This window comes from Hesperophylax consimilis, chromosome 15, assembly GCF_061612785.1.
Source record: "Hesperophylax consimilis isolate HC1 chromosome 15, BYU_Hcon_1.0, whole genome shotgun sequence".
NCBI classification, from domain to species: domain Eukaryota; kingdom Metazoa; phylum Arthropoda; class Insecta; order Trichoptera; family Limnephilidae; genus Hesperophylax; species Hesperophylax consimilis.
Genome location: NC_142850.1, coordinates 10,571,683 through 10,599,007, shown reverse-complemented (window position 1 = coordinate 10,599,007; position 27,325 = coordinate 10,571,683). Strand labels below are relative to the sequence as shown.

Below are 27,325 nucleotides of genomic sequence, written 5' to 3'. Positions count from 1 at the left end.
TGAATAATTTTAATTTTTCTTAATCTAATACTTTATCATTCCTCGGGTATACTTTAACAAACAAATTAATTCCAGTCTTTATGAAGTCCCCATTACGAGTTTTCTTATTAAATCTGAATCTGTGTAGCTAAGTACCCCTAACCGGAGCTTGGTGAGCTATTGTGAGCTACTTGGCAAACACACCCTGTTTCATCAATCTAGTATTTAATGTCCCTCCCTTAGACCTTTATTTGTTTTTAAATGAAAAAGCCAGCCCGATTGCCTTGCGGACCATTGACTTCTCAAGGGAACAGCAAAAATAATGGACAACTTTTTTTTTCATATTTCACATACCATGTGGACAGTATACCGTGTGCCTGTATCATTATTTATCATAAAATAACATAAGTATATATGACAACTTTTATAATTTAATCCTGTTGCCATAATAACACTCCTTATTTAAATTGCAATAAGGTTTTAATACCCGCTAATAATCAACTGCCTGTTTTGATTTAAGCGAGAAAAAAACATCGCAAAAAAGTGTGCCTTATTTTATTTTTAAGTTTAGGCCCTGATATTGAAATGCTTTACTATAATTTTCTACATTATACAATAAAACCATAACCGAAAATGGATTTTTAATTTAAAGATTTTGAACTTTAAAGCAGTTTTTATAGGCCAGATATTTTTTTTCTGGTCTAATAAAAATCTCTATAATTTCAAAGGCCAAGATGTGTTCTACTTGAAGTATTTAATTAAAGCTTCTAAAATATTTCCAAACCAAAAACACATGATTTAGAAATGCTTTGTTATGCCTCGCCTTAACACATTAGTGACTTGACCGATGCCTACACCGTCTTTACAAAAAGATTATTTCTAATGATTTTATTACAAAAATATAAAGTAGATATAAATTAGGTTTTAACACAAAATTTTAATATAAATCTCCCATGAAAGCATCCTATATTCAGCAAACACGTGTTAAACGATGTATCTAAGTAGAAAAGGGAACTTTATTCACTCTTAGCTGTATGAAATAATCGATTTCTAAAACATTTTTAAGTGAATTGTTATTAACATTTCAAGAATAACGCAAACGATTTTTATTTCTCAAATGAAACATTATTATTAACAACGGGTTAACACATTAGTGACTTAGCCGATGCCTACACCGTCTTTACAAAAAGGTTATTTTTAAATATTTTATTACAGAAATTTAAAGAAGATACAAATGAGGTTTTCACAAAAAATTTTAATACAACTCTCCTATGAAAGCATTCCATATTTAGCGAACACGTGTTAATCTATGTATCTAAGTAGAAAGAGGAGCTTTATTCACTCTTAGCTGTATGAAATGGTCGTCTTCTAAAACATTTTTGAGTGAATTTTAATTAACATCTTAAGAACAATGCAAAGGTTTTTTATTTCTCAAATGAAACATTATTTTAGTTGACACAGTGTGATTGTTACGAAAAATAATTATCTTTAAGATGATTCAGATAAAAAAGAAACTTAAAGTTTATATTATTATGTGAAATATAAATCAACAAATAAAATATCAAAATCTCAATCGAAGATCAGTATTTTTCCGTAAACGGCCAATTCTATTACATATTTATTTACTTTTTTATATTTTTCATTACATTGGCGAAATCCCGGTTGCTTTGAGCTCTGGCGACTTAACTGTCCACAGTCTCAGATTCGGTGCTCTGATTGCGTTTCTCTTTTGTTTATTCCGTTTCAAATTCAAATATTCTGGAAACCTACCCTGTTCAGGTAAATACGCTGGTTTAACATTATTATTCGAGAATTTGACAGCAAAATACTTTTTTTTTTAAATTGTCATAAGGTCCAGATTGTTATTGACATTATTTATGTAACTTTGTTAAAATCATACCACCAATAAACCTTTTGATAATTTATCTCCCTCTCATAAACGACGCTGGTATAAAAATTCTTTTACAGCTGAGCTAACAGTGGTAATTCTGTAATTGTCTTAGCCTGCAATGAGAAAGGTTTTTATTATTTTTTTTTTTTAATTTCGGGATATAAAATATATATATTTTTTTTTTATATTATAGAAACAAATAGTACATAATTTACAGAGATGAAACAATATACAGGAATAAGATACTTCATGTTGTTTACCTATGATGTGTTTCCTTGTAATGTCTGCAAAGTGGTATGTTTATTCCTTAATTACCAGGTGACGTGTGTAGTATATAGGTGTGTGTGTGACGTGTGTAATGTATGTGTGCATGTGTATGTCTGAATGTATGCGCATTGAACAGTTTAAATTATTGACATGATGCTACGTTTGAATTTGGGCAGTGAATCCGAAAAAATGTCAATGTTAGAGTTAAGACAAATATTATTTAGATGATGGAGAGCTCGGTTAACAGGCGAATTAGATGCTGATAAAATGATGAAATATTAATAAGGAGTTTTGAAATATAAAAGTACAAAGAAACAAAAAGTAATTAAGAATTGGAAAGCAACTTTGCTGATCATTTAAACATCTCAAACTTTTAGAATTATGTATTTTAAAATTTAAGAATACTTCACTCATTTCAACGATTACATATGATGCGTAAATTTGATGGCTAGCCCACATTTGACTCAGTTCATTAAATCAAACATTTAATGACACAAGCAGAAATTTTTTTACTAGTATGACCAAATAGTGGACAAATACGTAGGGTTTCCATACGGGAAAGACGGGGAAGTACCTGACTATTTAGATCTGGTCACCAAACACGGCCAAAGTCATTTCAAGCAACGTTTGAATTCTGAATTGTAGTTTTACACCAGGGCGATACTAAGAGTATATAACACTCCTCCATAATTGTATAAGCAACATTTTTCGGTTATAATCGATACAGTAGGAGTAATATTTCATATTGTCAGATTTTTCGTAGCCAGCGAAAAATCTTTCCTTTAAAAAAACAAAATTAAATCTCTGTGAGATTTTTCGTAAATAAATTCTTATATAATTTCAAATAATAAAATATCAAAACTTGGGTTCAGTGATTTTATTAATTACTAATTATGTTACAGAAACTTTAAATAACTATTATTAATCAAAATATGAATATACAAAATATAATAATGTTCTTTCCGGAAGGTAGTAAACCATTTTAGTAAAAAATAATATTTTATATTTATCTAAAATATTAAACCAGTATTTTGGTTACAATTCTTATAGCTTAATTAATTAGTCTAGTCCACAGCGCGCGGTTAACGCTATTAAAATTTGCTTTACGTGTAAATAAATTCCACTGGCTGTTATGTCTTTTATATACAACCTTTATAACTGGTATTAAAAAAATTCCAATTGCGCCGTCAACCATGAAATAATTCCGTTTTTATTAAAAATTTTAATGGCACCTGTTTTTTTTAATATTATTTACCGATTGGGTATCATGAGCTAAATAAATATTATAAAATTTGAAAAAAAAATCCAAAGTAGAATCACGTGTGTCTTTTAAGAGGGGGAAGATAGGTGATAGGTCGATTGAGAGCTGATTTGATTAGCGTAAACCGTGTACGGATTCTGGTCACACGTTTATTAAGTTTCCTGACTATTTATCAATGACAAACGAAAGGATAAATCACTATTCAGGGTGACTGAAACATGATAAACATAAGCTTAAAAATATAAAATAGGAAAAATATGTTCAAAATAAGAATTTTTACCTTATAAAGTATTAAAGGAATATTATGTTAGACATTTTTTTTAATTTCGTTTATTTTTTACCGGACCGTTTTCCAAGAAGCGGTCTCGTCAAAAATACATAAACGAGTTGAAAAAAAACCATAGAGATACATAAACAAAAAAAGTTATCTCTACCATTTTTCATTGTCTCAGGACATTAAAAAGGGAAATAACAAGAATTTAGCAAGAATCTAATAATGATCATCACAGATGGATGCGGAAAAATGCAATGCAAACTATGCAATAATCCAAGGTTGATATTTTCAGTTGCGAACTTATCAAATACAAGAGGTCCGTAAAAGAATATTTCTCTGATGGTTTGTGAATAATGTTAAGTCTCTATTGTTTATATTTCTATTATGATTTGATTTATATCTACAACCTCTCTCCATGGCTATAAATGAATTGATAAATGTTTTGTTTTGTAAATTTTTCGTTTTATATAATATTTTTTTTTGGTATAAATTTTTTGATTCATATTCTGTCTCAGTAGAGGTAAAGTCACAAGGAGGATGTCCATAGTTGGATTTATTTTGGCTATATAATGCTTATGGACAAACTGAAATAAATGTAAACTGTATTTCCAGATAAAATTAATAAAAAATAAGAAAAAAAATGGGAGAAATCAGAGAGGTCTTTGGAAGGTAAACATTATGTGTATACTGGCCAAAGAGGGCTTGAATTATATAGGTTCAAAATTATGACTCTGTACCCACCTACCAGTTGGAATAAAATGTATTCATTGGAAGAATATCACATTTGAATACTTTTTTTTTAATACTGACATCATAACGATATACAGAATATCCGGGGGTAAAGTGCACTTACATAGATGGGTGATTCTACATGATTTTAGAAGTGTAAACGATAAATTACTTTTTTCGAAGTTCCAACATTTTATTATAATATTTTAGTAAATTAAATAAAAGTTGGAATTTTCAAAAAAGTTAATTTTTTTTTTTACTTCTACCATCATGTAGAATCACCTCCCAAACCCTCGGACACTTTGTATAAATACTTTAATGATAATGAAAAATAGGTGGAAAATAGATTAAAATTGTTTCAACATAAAGTTCTTAGTGTCATGATATGAATTTTCTGGATGTTTAACATTCAAACATGAAATCCCTTTTATGTCAGGAACTGAAAATCTAATATTTGCTCATCAAAAACGAGCAACACTGACACGCATTTTCAGTGGTCGAAATTTTTAAGGAAGGTAGTTGTAACGGTCAGTTAGGCACTAAAAACTTATTTTAAAACACACTTTAATATATTAACTGAAATTATGAAAGTGAGTTTTAAAATAGAATAAAAGAATTTTTTTAAGAAATCAAAAAATTTCCACGTTCCTTGTCCCGGCTGTGGTAAAACGGTGACCGGATAAATCATCACAATGATAATTCATCACATCTTTAAAAAGTTATATAAAGTCACGAAAAGTGATGAAACAAAAACTTTATTAACTGGGTTAAGTAAGTTAGGTTAGGTTAAGTAAGGTTAAAAAAAATCATCGTTTCTTATGACTTTATATCAGTTTTTAAAAGTGTGTTGAATTTTCACTGTGTTGAGTTATCATGGAACCGTTTTATGTACATATCCTTTCGATTTCCGACCCCTGTGGAGCGGTGACTTTCCAATTCAACCATCAACGAACGACGTCATGACAAATAACTCCTCAATTGAGCCAGTAAAGGAAATTGCAGAATAAGCATTTAATTATCAGTTCATACTAAACAAAGACCAAAACGGTTCGTGCCCGCTTCTTCACGTAACACTGCCTTCATGTAACATTTGGTAGTTTAATTTACTCTTCAGAAGAGTAATTTTTAAAAATGTTTCCTCTTTGGGTCCGCTTTGAATAAATAATAAATATAATCTTTCAACTTAGCTAAATGCGATCAAAATAATAAATTCAATAATAATTTTAATCTTACTAAAAAAACTTGCTAGTCTTTAAACACTAGTTTAACGACTGGTAAGAGTGATAGCAATGTGTAAAGGTTTATCACAAAAATTATTTCCACCCCTTGTGATTAGCAATTTGCAAAATTTAAAAAGGCGTGACATGTTTCGAAAAAAATCCAGCTTTTTAAAATGAAGCATTCATTTGTAAAGCACTTTCATTCCGATTCGAAACATTTAATCCAAAATAAATACAACACTATGCAAATCCAATGCGCCGTCTACCGTCGAGTGGTTTTCATACAACATTGGAGAATAAAGCATTGGATGAACGCCGATCAAACTCGGATGAAATGTACATATCGTACAGTGCAACAACTGCAGATTATTATACAACTACTATTTTTTAAGAGTGGCACATTAGGGTAGGCCCTCAAGATATGGAGGATATTTTATTATTATTTCGCTGTCTCAATAATATTAAGCGTATGCATTTATGAAACAATGTGCCCTCCCCCCTTTACTAAAACGTGCCTTAATTATTAAATACACTAACCAATACAGTTATCTCCATCAAATAGAAATTATGTCATTTTGAACTGAAGATTACTGAGGTTGTAGCCAGCAGCTGCCAATGATTTGGATCTTTTTATAGACCAATGATATTTACCTCACGTATTCCTATAATAAAATCTAAGCACACATTTGAGAAATATATTTTTTTTTCAACAATGAATTCCTTTTTTTTTACACCACTTTAAGCAGTTTGATGACTCAAATGTGACAAACAATAGGTTTTTCACATATTATTCACTTTTCTGCTCAAAATCTCTACTTACTGGTTGCTATCAATTCCACACTTTAAATATGCGTTTAAATCTACTCAAAAAGTGAAAAGAACTATTTTTAGCATATGCTTATTACAGAATGCAGATTATATTATATCTGTCTTCATATATTCATATATGATACCTACATAAATGTTAAAATGAAACCAATAATGTAGTTTTAGGGAAGTAACAAAAAAAATGCAAAGCTATTAACCCATATTTCGCTGACGGTTCAAAAACGCACCATCCTGGTTGCTTGGTCATATTTTGATAACTTGATAAGGATTCACCGTTATTCTTTCAGGTATTTGTAGAAAAGGTTTGACTTTACCGTTAGAACTAAACAGGTAGAAATATATTTGCTTCAGTCGCATTGTAGACGCCCCCAAAGTCGGACAAAATACGACACTCAGGTAAGCAATTTTTAAATAATTATTATATTGAACATATGACTAAAATTCTTAATATATTCTAGCATTTTTTAATACAGAATTGACTCGTATTTAATAATTTGAACACTTTAAAAAAAATAAAAATTTCAAAGGTACTCATTTTACATAGTTTATTTAAGTGGTGCATTAACGCACCGTCGGCGAAATACGGGGGTAAAAACCTTGGCATTATTTTATTTATAATTACCGGCATCAATCGCTAATACTGTGTTTTTTCTTCTGAATAGGATGAATCCAAAGGACTTTTTTACCGCACAAGAGGCTGCTGACTTTATCACAGAGAATTGGAATGTCAACGATGAAGACGGCGAAGAATATATTCCAGATGTGGTCGTTTTACCACCTGAAGTCGCCGAAGTTACTGATGAAGAGGATTTTGATGACAATGATTTACACGAAGACGCTGCATTTAGCCATACTTTCGGAGATACGGCAGGAACTTTGGAAGTCCACTCCAAGAGGCTGATGAGTGAACCTTCAACAACTCCATCCCAACCCCAACCATCAACATCTTCGTCATCAATGCCAAGGGAAATGCGTTGGAAGAAATCGAAACCTAGTTATTCGCGAGTGCCAAACAACGTTGAGAATAGAAGCGTCGAAGATGTGAAAAGAAAATTAGTGGGTAAATCTTGTACCGAGTTCTTTGAACTATTTTTTAATGATGATCTTATTAACTTAATTGTAGAAAAATCAAATGGTTACGCTCTATTAAAAAACAAAGTAGCCACATCGTTGACGATCAATAATATAAAAACATTTATAGGATTTTTACTATACACTGGGTATCATAGGTTACCTCGTGAAGAAATGTATTGGTCTCTAGATGAGGACATTACAAATCCTTTTGTAAGGTCATGCATGACCAGACAAACCTATCGTGACGTCAAGAGTAATTTACATTTGGCTGACAATTTAAATATCAATACGACTGACAAACTTTATAAAGTTAGACCATATTTATTCTTGTTGAATAAAAATTTTAAACAGTTCGGAATTGTAAGGCATGCGCTGTCAATAGACGAACAAATGATCCCTTATAGAGGAAAACATTCGTGTAAAATGTATATTCATGGCAAGCCAATCAAATTTGGATATAAGTCGTGGACATTGGCTTCTGCAGATGGATATATTTATGCATTTGATATATATATACGGGAAAAAACAAAGTGCCGTCAAATACTAATAATTTTGGTATGGGAGGCAACGTTGTGGAGGATCTTCTGAAAAGTGTAGACACTCCAGGAAATCACATTGTTTATTTCGATAACTTATATACATCGATCCCACTTTTGAAATATTTAAGTGATTATTTGTTTTTCGGTACTGGTACGATAAGAGAAAATCGACTAAAGAACATCGGTACACTAAAAACGACCAAACAAATTAATAAATTAGAAAGAGGGGAATATGATTATAGATTCGAAAAAAAACAATGAGATACTGGTCGTTAGATGGAAAGATAGTGCTGTAGTTACAGTGGCATCTAATTTTGATAACGTAGAGCCCATTAAAAACGTATCGAGGTATTCAAATATTAAAAAAAGATATATAAATGTCTTTTTTTTTTTTTTTTTCGAAGAAAACTTCTTCTAACTGCTTTTCACTTTGTGATGGCATTATTTATTTTTTATTAAAACACAAATAACTTAGTTTACATCACTTTATTTCGATACAAAATCTCAACATGTTTCGTGAACCAAGTTCACATCATCAGGAGCACAAGTATACTAAAGTTATAATTAAAAATTAGGTCTAGAAAGAAGAGGTAGAAGGAGCGGGGAGGGGTAAGAGTGGGGGAGGGTTATTCAAAGTAGGAATTAAAATGTCATTAGACGGGAAAGACCGGGTAATTGGGAAAATATTTAAAATGGGGTTTATAAAAAAATTTTGTTTATTAATAATATCTGCTTTCATATTCACGTGTTTTCTTATTTCTAAGATTTCAAAATTATTGATTTGAGATACCTTGTAACCAGAATGTAGTATTTTAAAACCTGAATTAATATCGAAAGTATGGTCGTTATTTAATAAATGATCCGCAAATTCTGATTCACAGTTTCCCTATAAAGCCCTAAGATGTTCTTTAATTCTGAGCTCAAAGTTTCTATTAGTTTTTCCTATATAAAAGGAATTACAGTCATTACAGTTGAGTTTATAAACACCTGATTTTTTAGTTTGGCTATCAATATCTTTATTATTAAGAATATATTTTTTTAATTTGTTATCCGTATAAAACGCCGGTTGAATAGTAAAGGGGATGTTTTTATTTATAATTTTGGAAGTATCATTATCTACAAATAGAATTCTACGCCATTGTTTGTTTGTATCTTTATAAATAGGATAAATATAAAGTTTAAAGAGTTTATATTTAATTTTTTTATTTAGTATTTCAACTATCAATTTATAAGGATAGCCGTTATTAGATGCTATTTGTTTTATGATATTTAATTCTGAGGTATAATTAGGATCCGACAAAGGAATCGAAATTAATCTATTAAGCATAGAATGGAAAGCTGCGACTTTTTGAGAAAAGGGATGATTTGATGAATTATGTATGATAATATCAGTGTACGTATCTTTACGGAAAATATTGAAATCTATTTTATTATCTATTATTGTTAAATTTAAATCTAAGAAATTTTAACTCTTATCTATACCTATTTCTAATGTAAATTGAATATTTTTATGTATTTTATTTAAAAAGTTTAAGAACATGTTCAATTGTCTTTCTGTTCCTAACCAAATGCAAAAAATGTCGTCCACATATCTCTTCCAACAATATACATTTTTAAGTAACAAGGCACCGCTATTAAAAATCTTATTTTCTAAATTATTAATAAAAATATCTGCAATCAAAGGACTCGTACATGGCCAAGCCATCTTTTTGTTTAAAAATTGTATTGTTAAATTGAAAATAATTTTGTTTAAAAATAACTTCGAAAAATAAAATAAGGTCATGGATAAGGTCTTTCTGTAAGTAAGATAAATTTAACAAATTATTGATGATGGTTTTACTTTCTTCTATTGGAATACTAGGGAATAAATTTACTACATCAAAAGAAACCAACATAGCATGATTAGGAATTTCCAAGTCCTTTAGATAATTAACTAATTCTAACGAATTTTTAACTGTGTATGTTGGTTGAAATATATAAGCATTATTAATTACAGTATTGATTGCTGACGCTAATTTGAAAGTTGGGGCATTACAATTAGAGACTACTGGCCTAATAGGTTTGTTCAGTTTATGTATTTTTAATAGGCTGTACAGTTTAGGAATTTTTGGGTTAATTAAAATCAAATTTTTGTTATTTTTCATGTTTACAATGATATCACTTTTAACTGTAATGACTGTAATTTCTTTTATATAGGAAAAACTAATAGAAACTTTGAGATCAGAATTAAAGAACATCTTAGGGCTTTAAAGGGAAACTGTGAATCAGAATTTGCGGATCATTTATTAAATAACGACCATACTTTCGATATTAATTCAGGTTTTAAAATACTACATTCTGGTTACAAGGTATCTCAAATCAATAATTTTGAAATCTTAGAAATAAGAAAACACGTGAATATGAAAGCAGATATTATTAATAAACAAAAAATTTTTATAAACCCCATTTTAAATATTTTCCCAATTACCCGGTCTTTCCCGTCTAATGACATTTTAATTCCTACTTTGAATAACCCTCCCCCACTCTTACCCCTCCCCGCTCCTTCTACCTCTTCTTTCTAGACCTAATTTTTAATTATAACTTTAGTATACTTGTGCTCCTGATGATGTGAACTTGGTTCACGAAACATGTTGAGATTTTGTATCGAAATAAAGTGATGTAAACTAAGTTATTTGTGTTTTAATAAAAAATATAAATGTCACTCAACCCAGCGCTCTTACCCAGTATAATCGTTTTATGGGAGGTGTTGATTTAGCGGATAATTTCGTTTCAAACTATAGAATAAGGGTTCGTGGTAAAAAGTGGTGGTGGGCAATATTCTCCAACTTCTGTGATGTGGCACTTTGTAATGCATGGAAACTATACCAAATGGTTCATCCAGAAGAAAATATGAGCCTTTTGAATTTTAGAAGAAGTGTGGCCACCGCTCTCATGAAGTCGTCAAAAGTAAATTCTTCTTCTATTGGCAGACCCAGTAGATTTGCGACAACATCGAGGTCAAGTATAACAGGGAGTAGTCATTTTTTAAATAAGGGGGAAAATAGAAAAAGATGTCGCGTATGTCATTCACACACATATTTTATGTGTCCAGAGTGTAATGTGGCATTGCACCATAAATGTAACGAATTATACCATACCGGAAAATAGTGTTTATTATAATATTTGTGTATGCTAATTTCTTATTATGTCTTTTAGAAAGGTGATCTTTACTACCTATATATACAATATCTTTAATTTTAGTTAATATTAGTAATATGATTTATAAATGAAGAGAAATAAATCCACTTTCAAATAAACTTGTTTGGTTTCATACATTTACTTTTTACCCCCCTATTTCGCTGACGGTGCGAAAACGCACCACCTCATATTTTTGTAAGTATAAGTTTTTTAATTTTTTTAAATTTTTTATTTTCTTAATTGTGTGTTTATATACCACATATCCAAATTTCATCAAAATCTGACCACGGGAACTGATAGCGGCGAAATATGGGTTAAAAACTTATGGCTCTAGTAGATGACCTTAACTCCATTCACCTGCAGAGTCAATTTGTTAGCTTTTCTTCAGAACTGCTCACACGGACTCATAGAAATCAATTTGTTTCCCTGACCGTCTTTGTTGGAAATATGAATTAAACGATGGTAAATAATACAAATATTGAAATTAATTAGAGAATAATTTTAATGTACACCTCTGTGAAACCAAAGGTTCCGACAGCAATTTGAAAAAATAGTTCTTTGCGTATTTTTTATTAATTATTTTTGTATGAAACTACAAAAAATGAGGTGGCAGTAATGTTTATAATATATCTCTTTACAAAATTATGTTTATTTTCTTTAATTCAGTGTTTAGATAACAAAACGTAAGGTGAAACATTTTTAAAATTTGATTTCAAATACTTACTTATTTAAAAATTATGTGTTTATTTCTGATAATAAAATTTTATAGCGTATTTTATCACCTTTTACAAACAGTTTTCAATTTTGGGTATATTCAGAAATATCGTATTTATTTGCATTTTATTGAGAAGCGGAAACACACAAATTCTCCTACTTTCTGACAGCATATTTAGGAAATATAATATGTCAATATGCCAGTGGCCTGAAGGGTTAAGCAGTACAGAGTACGTGTTTGTATTTTTCACGTATACAGTATTTTAGAGCAAATCTTGAGACCACTAACGTAAAGAATTCATTAAAGCTCTGACACCCCACCCTACTGCACATTGCAGTAAAGTGTTATATATTATGCAACCTCTCTACTTCTGCCTGCCGTAACTGATTTTGAACAGCAAACCCAAACCCAAGTTTTATTTATTGGCTTTAACATTTTAATACATTAATATGACGGCCGGCATAGTCCAGTGGTAACGCATTGGACTGCCATTCCGAAGGTCGCGGGTACGAAACCGGCGTGCGCAAATAAATTTTATTTGATTAATTTGTGTTATTTCACAATTAATTAATTAAAATAATATATAGTATATTTGCGGCACGTTCCAGAGTGGAAGATACTACCAGTATCGCCCTGGTGTAAGACCACCATTCAGAATTTAAACGTTGCTCCAAATGGCTTTAGCCGTGTTTAGTGACTAGATCTGAATAACCAGGTACTTCCCCACCTTCCTCTTTCCCTTCCCCACTTACCTTCAGCCTCACAACATCCCCCAATTGGGGATGCCATAGTCTCACTGGCTCCAGACGGGAGCAGTTGGGACTCTTGTGAGGTATTCACTATAAAAAAAAAAAAATTAAAAAAATATACATTACAGGTACATATAAGATGATAGATAAGTTAAAACACATGTATTGAATTAGAGTTTAATTAATATTTTTAAAAAAAGGATACAATATAAAAAACGAGCCTGTTTTTTGTTTTGGCTCGGGATTGATCCTTTCTACCCAGGGACTGACTAAAATGAGTGAACCACGCTATCACTTAAGCCAAATACTAACTGGATAGTACCGAGATTTTTTACGTATATTACCCGTTGTATTTTTTTATAATAACATCTAATTTCATATAAATATGTGTGTGTGTGCATGAGTACTATAAAAAGTTGATAAAATACATGGTCATCTAAAACAAATCTATCTGCCGAGTTCCAGCTCGATCGGTTGTCGGAAAGTGAAAAACGAGATCGCAGTTCAAATAGATGTTTAAATATATATTAGACATTGTATACTGCGGACAGATAACATCTACAATACCATAAATTATAGCACACTCAACGCCTGAATTTTTCTCTTTTGTTCTCATTCATTTATTTGTATTTGCATTATTTCTTATGTTTTTTAAATTTTTATCTATCAAATTATTTATCTTTTTTATTTATCTTTTCAGTATATCTTTTTATTTATATCTTTGATTCTATGTAAATTCGCATTATCTAAAATTAGATCAAACTCCCGCCACCTCGGAACAGGCTCAGCCTAGTGAGGTGGATTATACCAAAAAAAATGTATGTTAATTTATTTGTTAATAAATAATAATAATAAAAAAATATATATAAAGCATATAGAATCAATCTCTGACGTAGATATCTTCGATTGTAATGAAAATACAATTTAAAATCTGTATAAAAATGTATTCATATCCCAAACAAACAATACTACATGAGATGTAATGACACATTATGGAATATCTCTAGTTGCAGTAATAATATGTACTCTACTGTTTTATTCTCAAATACTTATTTAGTATAATAAGAAAATAATTGTTTCTCAGCTAAGAACATTTCATATGAATTAACCGACCATATTTATTAACAAGATACAAGTGCAGCAAAAATAATACCAAGGACAGTCAAGGATAGAGTACAATTTTGAATACATTATTTTTATAATTTGATGGGTTTTCATTAATATGTTGAAAAATCAAACAACTTTTCAATGTTTAAATAATAGTCAACTAACCACTAATGGCTCTAACCCTTTATGTATGAGAACATTCCGCTTAATATGACAGTTGAAAAATAAAGTGATTTGCGAGCTCTTTGCAGATATTTACCCTCGGTTTCCATAGAAGTGGGCGTAGTTTGTCGAGTTTTGTCAACAATGCTAATAGTCGCTCTCGCATGTTTGCAGACGTAAGAAAAACACGACGAAAACAAAAGTCGAGAAGATATTTACGACAAAAATACGCAAAACGGAAGAGATCTTAAAAATCATGATACTTGTTATCGTGTTATTGCTTGTCATTTCTTGTTTATCCAACTTCCTTGTCAAGTTTCCAAGACAAACATATTGGAGTGATACTTGGTAAACGAAAAATAAAGATGTATCTACACAGACAACTAACTCTTAATTCTTACAATTATTTTGTCAAGGAAGTTGACGGAAACAATTATTGCGAAAATAAATCCAGAAACTTACGAAATGGTTATTCTTTTATTTGATCTTTAATCTTTTTAAATATTATTTCGGCAACTGGTTTTCTTTCGAAGTTTTACGGTGGTTTATTTTTCAGTACAATCCTGACTAAAGACGGTTTGTTTCGCAGAATTTGAACAATTCATCACATTTCAAAGTTAATATTTAAGTTCTTTGAAGAACCTATTTAAGTTCTGTTCTTGTCCAAGCACTGTGAAACTACTGGCCCATGATAAAATCATAGCAGAACTTTCACAGAACCCATCCTTTATTACTCGGAAGGGGTAGGCAAAGTTGACGGAATGCCGTACATCTCGGCCACGGCGCACACTTACATAATCTTACGTTATATTCTGATATACTGACTCTTGAAATGATTTGCTAAGTGTGACAATCATATGTCTTCCTGGGACGTCCTCGGCTTCTAATGACATCCGCTCACTTATTATATTATATTATTTTTCCGAAAATCAATTTCTTATTTCGATCATTTCAACTTGTTGACCCCATATTATCTTACTAGTCGTAGGTGTTTGAACTCCAGTTGAATTAGTTGACATTTTATCAAAAATCAGGTCCCTTTTTAACCGGAATTTGATCGTACACGGATTTATATAACATTTATTTGTTTGAGATAAAGTAGTGCGTACTGAATTCAGTATATTTTGTTCTTTCTCGGTCAATGTAACGTATCGTTGCCGTACATCCGGGTTGATAGTTGGTATCAGAAGCCAGTAGTTAAACTTGCTTCTGTTAACTTTAACAATAGTAGACAACTACTGCCAACTTTGCAGATCTCATGCCAATCTTTTTCTGTTTTACCCAGCTCTACCCAGAAGAGATCCGAAGATAGAGGGTCTTCAACCCAGATATTACATTGGTGAAGAAATAAGGGTGAACTGCACGTCAGATTTATCCCTTCCTGCTGCAGACATCACGTGGTACGTCAATGAAATGGAGGTAAGGAAATTTCAAAAGATTTTTTTTAATCGTAAGAAAAACAATGATATATTATGCCAATGGAGTAAAATATAAGTATAAAATATTCAAACGAAAAGTTTGAAACTAAAGGTTTAGGTAAAAATAATTTTATTTACTAAAACACACAAACATACATGGAGCAAAATGATTCTGTTAAAGAAGTGAAAATATGACAATTTCCTGGTAAATAATAAGTCATTTTGAATATATCGAGAATACGTGTTCTTTTCCTACTAAATATAATGACAGAATACGACAATAGAGTTATTTGTATGAATACGTATTCCGTCGTCCTCATAAAACTTTTGCTTATAACTGATACTTTGTTAGAAACTCTGTCAATTCATTAGTTAAAGCCCTGTAGTTAAGTTTTTAATAGGAAAACGAATAATTTGACCATATTTGTACTAAATTAACATTATTTTATAAAACACACGAGGAAAGTTATTGATGCCACGACCTGGTGGTCAAGCCAGGATCTTTCACTATCCGGGCAACTGTTCTAAGCCAGTGAAATGCGAGGATTAGAAACAGGAAGCAATATGTATTATATAACTCTTGTATTATGTGCGCCATTTTCTAAATTTCACTTTATGATCAAATATATTTCGTGTATGCTATGTTATGTTTATGTTATGATATTTTAAATATTTTTTTTAAAAGAAAGACAAACATTCCAGGGTAACGAATAACCTGACAATATTTGAAAATCTCCTATTATCACCACAGTAAGCTGAAAATGTTGCTTGTGTTGTGATGGAGGACTTAGCGAGCCGAGGAATTAAACACACTAAGCCTGTGTGGGACCCAAACGCGATGTCAACTCGGCCACCGACCGGTCTCATATGTTTAGGTTATGTTTATGGTATGTTTGTATTATGTTTATCTTTATGTTTTATAATCGCATTTATTTAATATTATATTCTGTATTTGTTTATAAGACTGCCAATTTCATAGTTCTGTTTAAAAAAAAACGTTACTGGTTTTAGAAAAATCTCTGGTTAAGTAACGAAAAACGCCCACTAATATTGTACACAGGTTCCAATTTTTATAATTTTTTGATTATCTACTGTTACCAGCTCTGTACCGTTTGTGTAAAGTATGTTATGTTATGTTTTTCTTAGGTTTATTTATGTTACCTTATGTTATCTTTATGATCACTTATATTCTGTCATTTCTTTTATTTGTTAATAAATGTTAATTATGTATGGCCAAGATGACCCTTTCTGGGTGAAAGCCAAAATAAAGAATAATAAAAATTAATATATTTCTGCGACATTTTTATAAAGGGGTATATCTATTTTACCTATCGCCAGAAGGCAGATAAGTGGATAAAACGTTGAAACAAGTAATACAAAAAAATCATTAGATTGCCTGGTTCACTAAATCATACGAAATTCATTTAATTCTTTCCCGTAGTACTGTGGGCGTGTGAACTCTCAAACGGGGTCATAGAACAGCTACCTTAATTACGTATACACAAGGAACATTATATTACATAATCGTGTTGTAAAGGGCCATCTCGATAAAGGGGCTTGTTTTAAACCCTTTTATTATTGAATGAGTGTTGACATCTAATAAATTTCAGAGAGTATTGCTAGAAATTTGTGAAAAAAATTCAAGTTACTATTTTAAAATTATTTTTATAATTGCTTATTATTTTTTCTATTGGAAAGTGAAGCGGTTGTCAAGCTGCGTAATTAAAAAAAATAAATAAAATTTATAAACTTCTGTTTGAAAATTTTTGAAATGTATTGTATTTAAATAAGAAAGATAATGTAGATTTTGTTCGGACAAATATCTTCGTAGCTATGATATAGACCCGCTTACAAAATAGCTTTTGACATTTAAAATGATTTTGATGATTTTTGTTTAATATGAGGACAATATATCTGTACCCGAGAGGTAAGTGGTGTTATGTCCAAAATTACTGAAAATGGGAGAATGCGTAAATTTGTTCATAATCATTATCTGTTCAGAGGTAAACAGTACACTTCCAACAATACAGGGTGTATCGGCACGTACCCGACAAACTTTAACCAGCTATTCCTTAGCATATTTGGAGTAAAAAATCTTATGTGCACTTTGCTGTCCGGTAACGTTTTTTTTTAATAAAAAATTTACCATTCATATTTTCACTACATGTCACCGCTGTTTAATCCTTTGTCAAAGTTTGAAAACCCATCTGGCAAATATTTTATTCGAATTCCGTTGAATAATGCACGTGTGTACCTATATTGGCGCACTTCTACAATCACAACGAAATGGCCCGGCACCATTCGTCTCATTTTTAACTATTATTATTTAGTGTGTGCGAAAGAGCGAAGACGCTTTTTGACATACTTGCTTATAACAGCTGTTGAACACGAAACGCAATGCCAATGACAGTGATGTAGTGTGGAAATTTTATTTTTTTTTGTTTTTAATTGAAAAAAAAATGCTACAGGACAGCAAAGTGCCCATAACATTTTTTACTCCAAATGTGCTAAGGAATAGCTGGTTAAAGTTTGTCGGGTTAGTGCCGATACACCCTGTATATGCTGCAATTCATTTAGAGGTAAACCAATTTTGAGAACTGTTTTGTGGCCTACAGTTAAATAGGTAAAATAGGCATAGGACCAACGTCCTCTCAGATTGTTGATAAAATATTGAAAAACTATAAAATATATCTTCATCTCTGTAATTATTGTAATCATAGAAATCTTATATACTAAAAAAAAATAAGAGTAAAACAAGTTTATTGGATTATCTTCATCGGTCTGGGTTCTGAACCACATATTATTATCTCGGCTTATTATATTTATAAGCTTTTTATAGTTACGTAAAAAGTAACGTAATTATAACTAGTAAATATCTAATAGTTATTTTTATAAATTTCACTACTTTCAGCAGTTACTGCTGAAAGCTGACGTTCTTTATAACACATTTATTCTTGTATTAACTTCTTGTAATATGTAATGTTTTAATTGGACTTGATCCGTTAGTAGAAAAAAAATTAAACCTGTAAATTTAATCTTACAATAAACTAAATCGAACAATAGGTTCATTAATTACTAATTTTTGCAGCATTCAATATTTTGATTTCTATGTACAGATTAAAATTCTCCATTGATCTGCTGATGTATTATTTTCCCAATCCTAATCGGAGAAAAAAAAGGATTAACTCTACATTTGTAGAACAACTTTGTATTATGATAAAAATATTTCATTGATTTATTGTTATTTTTGTTTAGGCTTCATTCCTGAGCCTCGAAGGCTTCTGGTCGAGCGCTCCAGATAAACTTGGCCTCGTAAGAAGGTCACAGGGCCTCCGGTTGGTGGTGGAACGAGCATTATTCCAATCTGGGAATTTAAGGCTTCGATGTTCTTCAACCCTCCCTAGCAGGGTAGTCGGAGGACCCCACAAGAGACAGACCACGAAAACGACATCCTTGCAAGCCCCTGCTTTCTTAGATAAGCTTGCGTGGCTAGGAAGTAAGTATCGTTGAAAGTTATCACTTTTTGTTGATTACCGCACCGCTCATAACTGCATGAAGCCAGTGAAATTTCGGTGTGCCCGATTTGGGGAGTATTGTGAGGTGGACAAAAGAGAGGATGGAAGAGGAAGAAAACGTGGAAAACTGGCAATTTATAATTAGTAACTTAACTTGGATAAAGCCAATTCCAGCAATGTTTCGATTCTAAACGACGTTCTTGCACCAAGGCTATACAGAGGGTATCAAACACCTGCGAAGCAATATCAGTGAATTGGGCATAAGTGAAACGAAAAATTCTTAAAACGTTCTTCATAAACTTCAAGAGCTCAGCTTTGGATATCTATATCCTTTATTAAAGTTTGTCTAGTTTTTTCATGTCTTGGTGACTCGCACTTTTAGAAACATGTAATTATTTATTTTATTTTAAAATATAGAAAAAAAACAGTACATGATTTACAGTGATGAAACAATATACAGGAATTAAATACTTCATGATGAAAACCTATGATATGTTTCTTTATAATGTCTGTGATGTGTTTATTCCTCAATTACCAGGTGACGTGTGTAGTATGTAGGTGTGTGTGTAATGTTAAACATATAAGTCGTTAGCCATTGCTTATATATTGTTGACCCTTGTTTCTGATCTGCATTTTTCCATCGTATACAACAGAAGTGACGACTTTTGCATTCATGTAAAATTTGCTGCTTTAAATTAAGTTTATTTAACGATAATAATTATTAAATAACTATTTCGGCCCTCTGATCCCATAATTTGCCCTCAGTTTCTCCTCTCTTATTCTATACTTAGTTTTAAAATAAATGTCATGTATACCTCTTCTATCCTATGCTAAATAATAATAATGAAAGCCAAAACAGAATTTCATAATGAACCAGTAAAAAAATGTAATCTCAAAGCTCAGACAGATAACATCTTTTAAGGGTCGTACTTAAAATGAAAACCGTAGGTACATTATCATACAAAAAACAAAGCTCTCAGTTTATAATAACACTAGCTCACGTGTACACGGCGTTGCTGCGAGTTACCCTTAAGAGAAAGACATATACCGCGGCAGATTTTTCTGTAGGCCTTTTTAAGATATACAATTCCATAGTACATTATATATAGTATCTCATAAGCTTTAGCCAGCGTTGGCAATGTAAGTGCCTGAAAATATATTTTTTACCACTCGATTTCAAAACATTGAATTTGCTCTACATTCTATAAATGTAATATGCGTGTAATAAATATATATAAACCTTCCGGAAAAATATCTCTAAATGAATTTTATGTACAATATTAGTAGTGGTTAAAACCACATTTTAATTTGCTTTCCCGGTCGAAAGCCATATTATTAAGGTATTTTTATTTTCAATTGACCTTTGGCTTTGGCTTTTGGTTTTCAAATTTTATAATAATCAATTATCGAAGAAAGCAAACACTTTGTGGTTTGAAATTATTTAAATAAAATAAAAACTTTCTTTTAATCAACTAGTTTAAAACTTTTATATTTCCATTGTCTTGAAGAAGTTTGACTGCAACTGAAACCGGTTGACCTGTATAACTCAATAAAGCAGCTGAAAATAATATTTTTTTTTTATATTTTGTAATAATTAAATATTTTAAAATTAAATTTAAAATAGTTTTAATAAACACAATATTATCGATTTCCGGAATACTAGTATAACTATCGGACTTCGGCTGAGATAAAGATTACTAACATTTGTAAATATATGTATATAGCGGTGACTAGTCTTAGTTTTTGAACTACTTACCACATATATTGTTGCGGAATGAAAAACGATGCATGCAAAACCTTTACGAGTTTTGTGGCCCCAGAACATGAGTTGCGATGTTTTTTACTAAAATATTACTATTGTTTTAATATGATTATGTAGGCTGTGCCAGTATTATTATAATTTTCTTCGTAATTCATATAATTATACTCCAAAACAGAATACTTAGTTTATCGCTTACCAAGTACAGAGTTAACGAATTCGTGTTTACTAGTTGTGAGCTGGGATGTGAGAGAGAGATTAAACTAATGCATTGGCTTTTATACTACTATAATATATCCTAATTGCTCTACACTGAAAGTTAAATATATGACTGTATTGTCCCATAACTAGCGTAATATTGAATTATTATAAGCAAGAACGTAATATCAATAAAAATTGAAAATATCTCCCTAGTAAAAATAAATGCTGCCGACGGAAATTGAACCCGCGCCTTCAGACGCCCTGGACCACTGAGCCGGATCGACTTATTTCCAACCAGCCAAATAATTGAATATGTGCTAGTACTTCAATCAAGAATTACTGCTTATTATATTTTCCACCTGTACATTTTCAATTTGTATTAATATTACAGACGATTGATTATTCCTCATAATAATTTATCATCCTTTATGCTATGCATAAAAACTTTGTCTTATAAACATTAGTTTTTTTTTTTTTTTTTTTATTATTTAATATATATATAAAGTGGGTACAGGATATAATGTGAGTACATAAGGTATATATTAACATTACAAAATATATTTATGTTCGCAATCTCACCAATGAAGAAACTGGTTCTTGTGCTTGGTGAGAGAGTTACACTAATTATAAGAAAAATAGAATATCATTATGCTATAAGTAAGTATATAAATGATAGTAACAATAAATAAAGAGACAAAATCTAAATACAGTGGAGATGAGTATAGACTGATAATAAAATCAATGAATATCAATGAAGGGAAAAACAGGCAATTATTTAATTGATTATTTCTGAAAGAGTAACTTTAGTTTTAGTTTAAATATGTTAATATCCTTTAATTTCTTTATTTCAATCGGAAGGTTGTTGAAATACTTTATTCCTAAATATTTATAGTTATTTTGCATTTGTTTGGTATTACATTTTGGAATTTTGATATTGTATTGATATCTTTTAGATAAGTGGGTTTCAAATTTTTTGATTATATTATCTTTATAAATTTGGATAATTGCATTTTTCTTGAATATATCTTCTACTCGGGGCACCCCGAAATCTGTAAATAGCATTTCTGTTGGATACGTGGAGGGTTTCTTGAGGATTACTTTGAGGATTAGTTTCTGGACCACTTTGATCGGGGTCAGAATCTTATTGTATGACCCCCCCCATCCAATAATTCCGTATTGAATTAACGACTGGATTAGTGCGTAGTATACTCTTTTTAGGTTATTTCTTTTTAAAATATTTCTTAATCTTATGAATATGAATACACACTTTCTGATACGCTTGACCAATTCACTTATATGTCTTTTCCACTTCATATGTTGTTCTATTATCACTCCGAGATATTTAATTTCTGATACTGAGTTCAATATTGAACAGCCTTGGATACATATGTTTTTATTACATTTGTTATTGTGAATAATTATTTGAGTGTTAGGGAGTGTTTGTAGTTTGTTAATTGAGAAATGTATATAGTATGTCTTGTTAGTGTTTAATGAGAGAAGATTTGTATCAAACCATTGTTTCAATGTGTTCATGCAATTATTTGCTTGTTCGTTAACTATATTCCAGTCGATCCCATTCACTATGATAGCTGTGTCGTCGGCATAGGATATTATGTTTGCGTTAAGTGGTAGTTTGAAAATATCGTTGACATAAATTATAAATAGTAGGGGGCCTAGGACTGTGCCTTGCGGTATCCCGAAATTGCTTGTTAGTGGTAGACTAAGTGAGTTGTTTATCTTGACTACTTGGCATCGTTCAAATAAATAGCTTTTTATCCATTTTAGAGCTTTATCGTTTGTCCCAACACAATTCAATTTTTCAATAAGTTTATCGTGAGAAATACTGTCGAAAGCTTTTTTAAGATCTATGAAGATTCCGAGACATTTCAAAGATTTGTCTAATGTGTCTTGGATTATGTTCGATAGTTTGGCAATTGCATCTTGGGTACTTCTATTTTTCATAAATCCATATTGGTTGCCGTGAATTACGTCATTTTTGTCAATAAATTCAGTCAACCTTTTTTTGATAATTTTCTCAAAGATTTTCGCAATGTTTGAGATCAGCGATATTGGACGATAATTTGACACTTCTTCAGGGTTGCCAGATTTATGAATTGGAGTGATGATGGTTTGTTTATATATAGTTGGGAATATTCCGCTTTGGAGACTTATGTTGATTAAATGTGTTAAGGGTTTTGAAATATGTTTTTTGATAATTTTTAGTGTTTCGACAGTAATTCCATCGAAACCTGGTGCTGATCTTCCCTTCATGCTTGAAATGATTTGCTCGATTTCCTGTGCTGAAGTAGGGTGAAACATGTCAATTTTGTTTGATATTTTAATGTTAAGGTTCTGTACGTCATTGGACGGTACTTTTTGAATTTGATTTGCAAGGTTTTTGCCTACATTTGCAAAGAAGTTGTTGAATATGTTAGCGGTATCTAAAGGATTTTCTTTGCATCGTATTTTGATATTGTTATTTGTGATGCTATGTATTTCATTTTTTTTATGTTTTTTCTTGTCTATGATTTCATTTACAACATGCCAGACTTTTTTTGCATCGTTCTCCGTTGCTTCCAATTTTTGCCGAAAATAGTTTTCTTTTGTGTTTTTTATTAAATAAGTGAGTTTGTTTTTGTATGCTTTTAGGTGATTCTTTAGTGTTTCATTTGTAGGTTGTCGGATAAATTTTTTGTTTAGTGCTTCTTTGTGTCTGATTGATACAATTAATCCAAAAGTTATCCATGGCTTAACCGGTTTAAATTTTGAAGATTGTTTTCTGGAATCAATGAATTGTGCAGTACTTACGTGCGTTGATAGTTTTTTTTCAAATAGTTCGAAGCATTTATTCGTGTCATTACAATTGAAGATGTCGTGCCATTTCTCTTTATCTAGATTATGTATTAGGGCATTTATGTTGAGCGTTTTGCGTCGGCCGTTGTCCTTCTCCGGAGTTAGAGTTTGTATTGGTAAACATTTTTTATCGTAATTGTACGTAAAAATGCACCCGAAATGATCTGTGATTGTCGTTTGTATGACTGCAGATATTATGTTTTTTATATCTTGAATATTTGTGAACACATGATCTATGCACGAAGGTCGTTGACCTGGGATAATTCTCGTAAATGAATTAATACACGAAATATAGTTTAATTCTGCCATCATATTCAGATAATTATCTTTGTCGTAGGATGAGTAATCATTTGCGATATTGAGGTTAATGTCTCCGACAATGATGGTTTTCTTATTTCTGTTCGCAAGAAGAATGTGTTTTAGTTCATCTACATAGGTTGGTAATATTGAGGCATGGGTTCTATATATGGCGAATATGCTAAAGGTGTTCTTTTGGAAACTGATTTCCATATTTAAAATGTTTACATTGTGCATGTGAATTTCTCTGTAAAAAGTCACAACATATTTATTTGAAATAAATATTGCGATTCCGCTGTTTTTATTAATTTGGATATTTGTTGCATAGTATGTATAACCCGGAATATTATAATTTATATCACTTGATGAATGCGTCTCTGTTAATAATATGCAGTCTAGTCTGTTAAGTGATTTTATTGTTACCAGGAGTTCGTCTAAATGCAATTCTATGCTCCTGACATTCATATGAAATATGGTTAGGCTAACTTCGGAATTTATCGCTAATATGTTGTTTGTTTCGTTCACCGATGTGTATATTCTTTCGTCTATTGATATGGTTTTATCTATAGCATTTACCACAAAGTCATCCATATCGAAGAAATAATAATATTGAAATTCATTAGAAGCCGTGAATCACCTTTGTTCGTTTCACTGTTGGAGTTAAATTTTATGGAGAACGGACTTCTTGAGAGCCTTTGTGTTTTTTTATCGCTAATAAGTAGGTGTACAATTTTATTCATATTCTATTCTCTCTTTGGCGATTTGAAGCATTTTTTGTCTGTATGTGCAGTTGATGCTATCAGCACTGTGGTCGTCCGATATGTTTGCTTTGAATTTTCTATTATTGCAGGAACAGTTGTAACAGATTGGTTTATTGTTTCTTTCTGTGCATTTTGCTAGGGTGTGATCTTTTGCACAATGGGGGCAGGTAGGAGGTTGCGTTCTGTTCAGGCATCTTAATGCTGTGTGTCCATACTTCAGGCAATGATAACACTGCGTAAGGGGGTTAAGATCTTCAATTGGGACTCTTTGGTATTTTATATTGATTTTTCCAATGTTAACTAGTATTTTTCTGATGGCTCCTGACGTTTGTAGTAAGTAGTTTGACATGTCTTGTTGGGACGTCTTTTGTTGGTCGAATTTTTTGAGTTTGATTTCTTTTATGAGTTTGAAATCATCCTTTCGGAAATTTTGTAGCCCCTCATTTTGCTGAGTTATGCCTAAGACTATTTCCTCTTCTGACAAATTTGATTGTAATCTTTTTATGATCATTATTGGTTTTCTCTTTTTTGTTTCTTCAGCGTTTATGTCTTCGCCGAATGTTTCATTTATTTTTGTGGCTAATTTTTGTACGTCTTCTTTTTTTGCACATGAGATTATGATTTTTTGATCACCAATTTTTTTAAATTCAGTTACTCCAACTTTCATTTTGGTTACATCTATGTTTTTTTCGATTCTTTTTCTCATTTCTTCAGCCTTGAAGTTTTTAGTCGTTGATATAATGATAGCGTGCTTTTGTAGAATTTGTTTCTCGATTTTGCTAATTGTTGTTGTGGCTTGCGCATATGTTTTTATATTTTTTACCACGAAACTCTCTAATTTCTCATTATAGTGCTCATTGTTTGTTATAATTTGCTCTTGTAGACTTATAATTTTTTTTTGTAGCATACAATTTTCTATTATAATTTGTTCTTCTAGTTTCTTTAGGTTGTTTTCCAAACTCAGTTTTATTCTTGAATCTTTAACAGATGTGATCTTTGCGATGTCGCTCTTTATATCTTCGATAATGTCATCCATGTTCTTTCTTAATACGCTCGCCCGTCCGGGCGAGGTACTTTGCGAGGCAGGAATGTAGTACAATACTCGATACGATACACTAAACGAATACTGGGTACGACCGCACTCTTGTAGCAATAAAATGCAACTGAAGTTATCATTAAAAAGTTAAAAGTTATCATTAAAAAATAATACAAATTTGTAAACTATCCAATGCATTTGCATTCATGTATTTGTTTTGCCTTGTTGTAAATGTTGAGTTCAAAGCCGAAAGAACTGTCATGGTAATAAAATTAATTTACTAAACTTCATTAATTTTTTAAGCCCTAAGGCAATTTTCATAGAATAACGTATGTTCACATGCTTTGAGATTTGAGGTCTATAGAGACAAACTTATGTGTTAACAAATTTCTCATTGTGTTCTCTTTGTTTCAGGTGGAGCATCATTATCTTCAAAATCGTCGATTTATTTTATACTGTCCTTAATATTCTATTTGGGATGTGCTTAATTAAGTAAAATAACAAAAAAACACAGTACCCTAAGATAAAGGAGTGTGTAAAAAGGTAAAAGAAATGGTTTTGATTTTTTTTATTCCATTTTCAAAACACATTGTTTCTACTTTATTTGGCAACAATAATAATTAAAAACACGTGAAATTGATTGGGTGAAACCTCAAATATTGTAATATTTAATGTTTGGAGGATTTTTAACCACACTCCATATCGAAAAAAAAACATTTTCTTCGTTTAAGAGTTAACAATAATTTTATCTTCAACAATTGAATGTTGCAATGTGGGGTTTTTCTCAATAAGTTATTCCATTATATTTTTCGTTTTAGTGTGTTTAATTTTGTCTTTAACTATTTATACATTCGTTTAAGGGATTACTATGTATTATAGCGCTAAAAACGCATGTTTGTATCCTTTACAGGACAAGAAATGGTATTTTTTATACAATTTGCATTAGAATGCCGTAAAACGAAATTAAATCGATCAGTTATCCTTTTTGTGTTGTTATAAATGCATGACCTTGATTTCTGGTAAACTCGTAGACGAAAACCGCAATATCACCAGATAATAAATATTATTTTTTGTTTGTTCATTAAATTAACATCTCTCCACTAGTATTGCAAAATCTAGGATCATAGATGATTTTCAAATATTTTCAGGTAACCCGAGAAAGTTTGTCGTTATTAGAAACTAAAAAAATTCATAAGCATTCACTTATCATTCAGATTTGAAATAATTCGAAATATTAAAAGATTTCTGCAAAATTGATAAAGATAGTTTGTTTCTGTAACGGAATTGCATACCTACATCAAAAAGATATCATATATGAAAAAAACATTATGTTTCAGCCGAGTGTTTCGTTTAAGACAGAAATAGAGGTGTAAAAGTTTCTTTTATCGGAGATGTTAAAAATTATATTTTTTAAAAGTAATAATAGTATCAAGCAGGTGCCTGTGATATTAGAAAAGAAAGTTTGGAGTGTTTGGTATGAATCTCAATGTATAGAACTAACGTACTACTTGTA

General features: G+C 30.9%; 1 protein-coding gene across 1 annotated transcript in view; it reads left to right on the top strand.

Annotated features, from left to right (window-relative positions):
- Nucleotides 1-26,452, top strand: part of LOC149417289 (uncharacterized) — a 75,670-nt gene extending 49,218 nt beyond the window's left edge. The window contains exons 4-6 of the mRNA XM_089639975.1: nt 15,258-15,391; nt 18,646-18,886; nt 26,227-26,452. Coding sequence (XP_089496101.1) covers nt 15,258-15,391; nt 18,646-18,886; nt 26,227-26,300 — 449 coding nt within the window. The 3' untranslated portion in view covers nt 26,301-26,452. The remainder of the gene's footprint in view (nt 1-15,257; nt 15,392-18,645; nt 18,887-26,226) is intronic.
- Nucleotides 26,453-27,325: the final 873 nt, after the last annotated feature.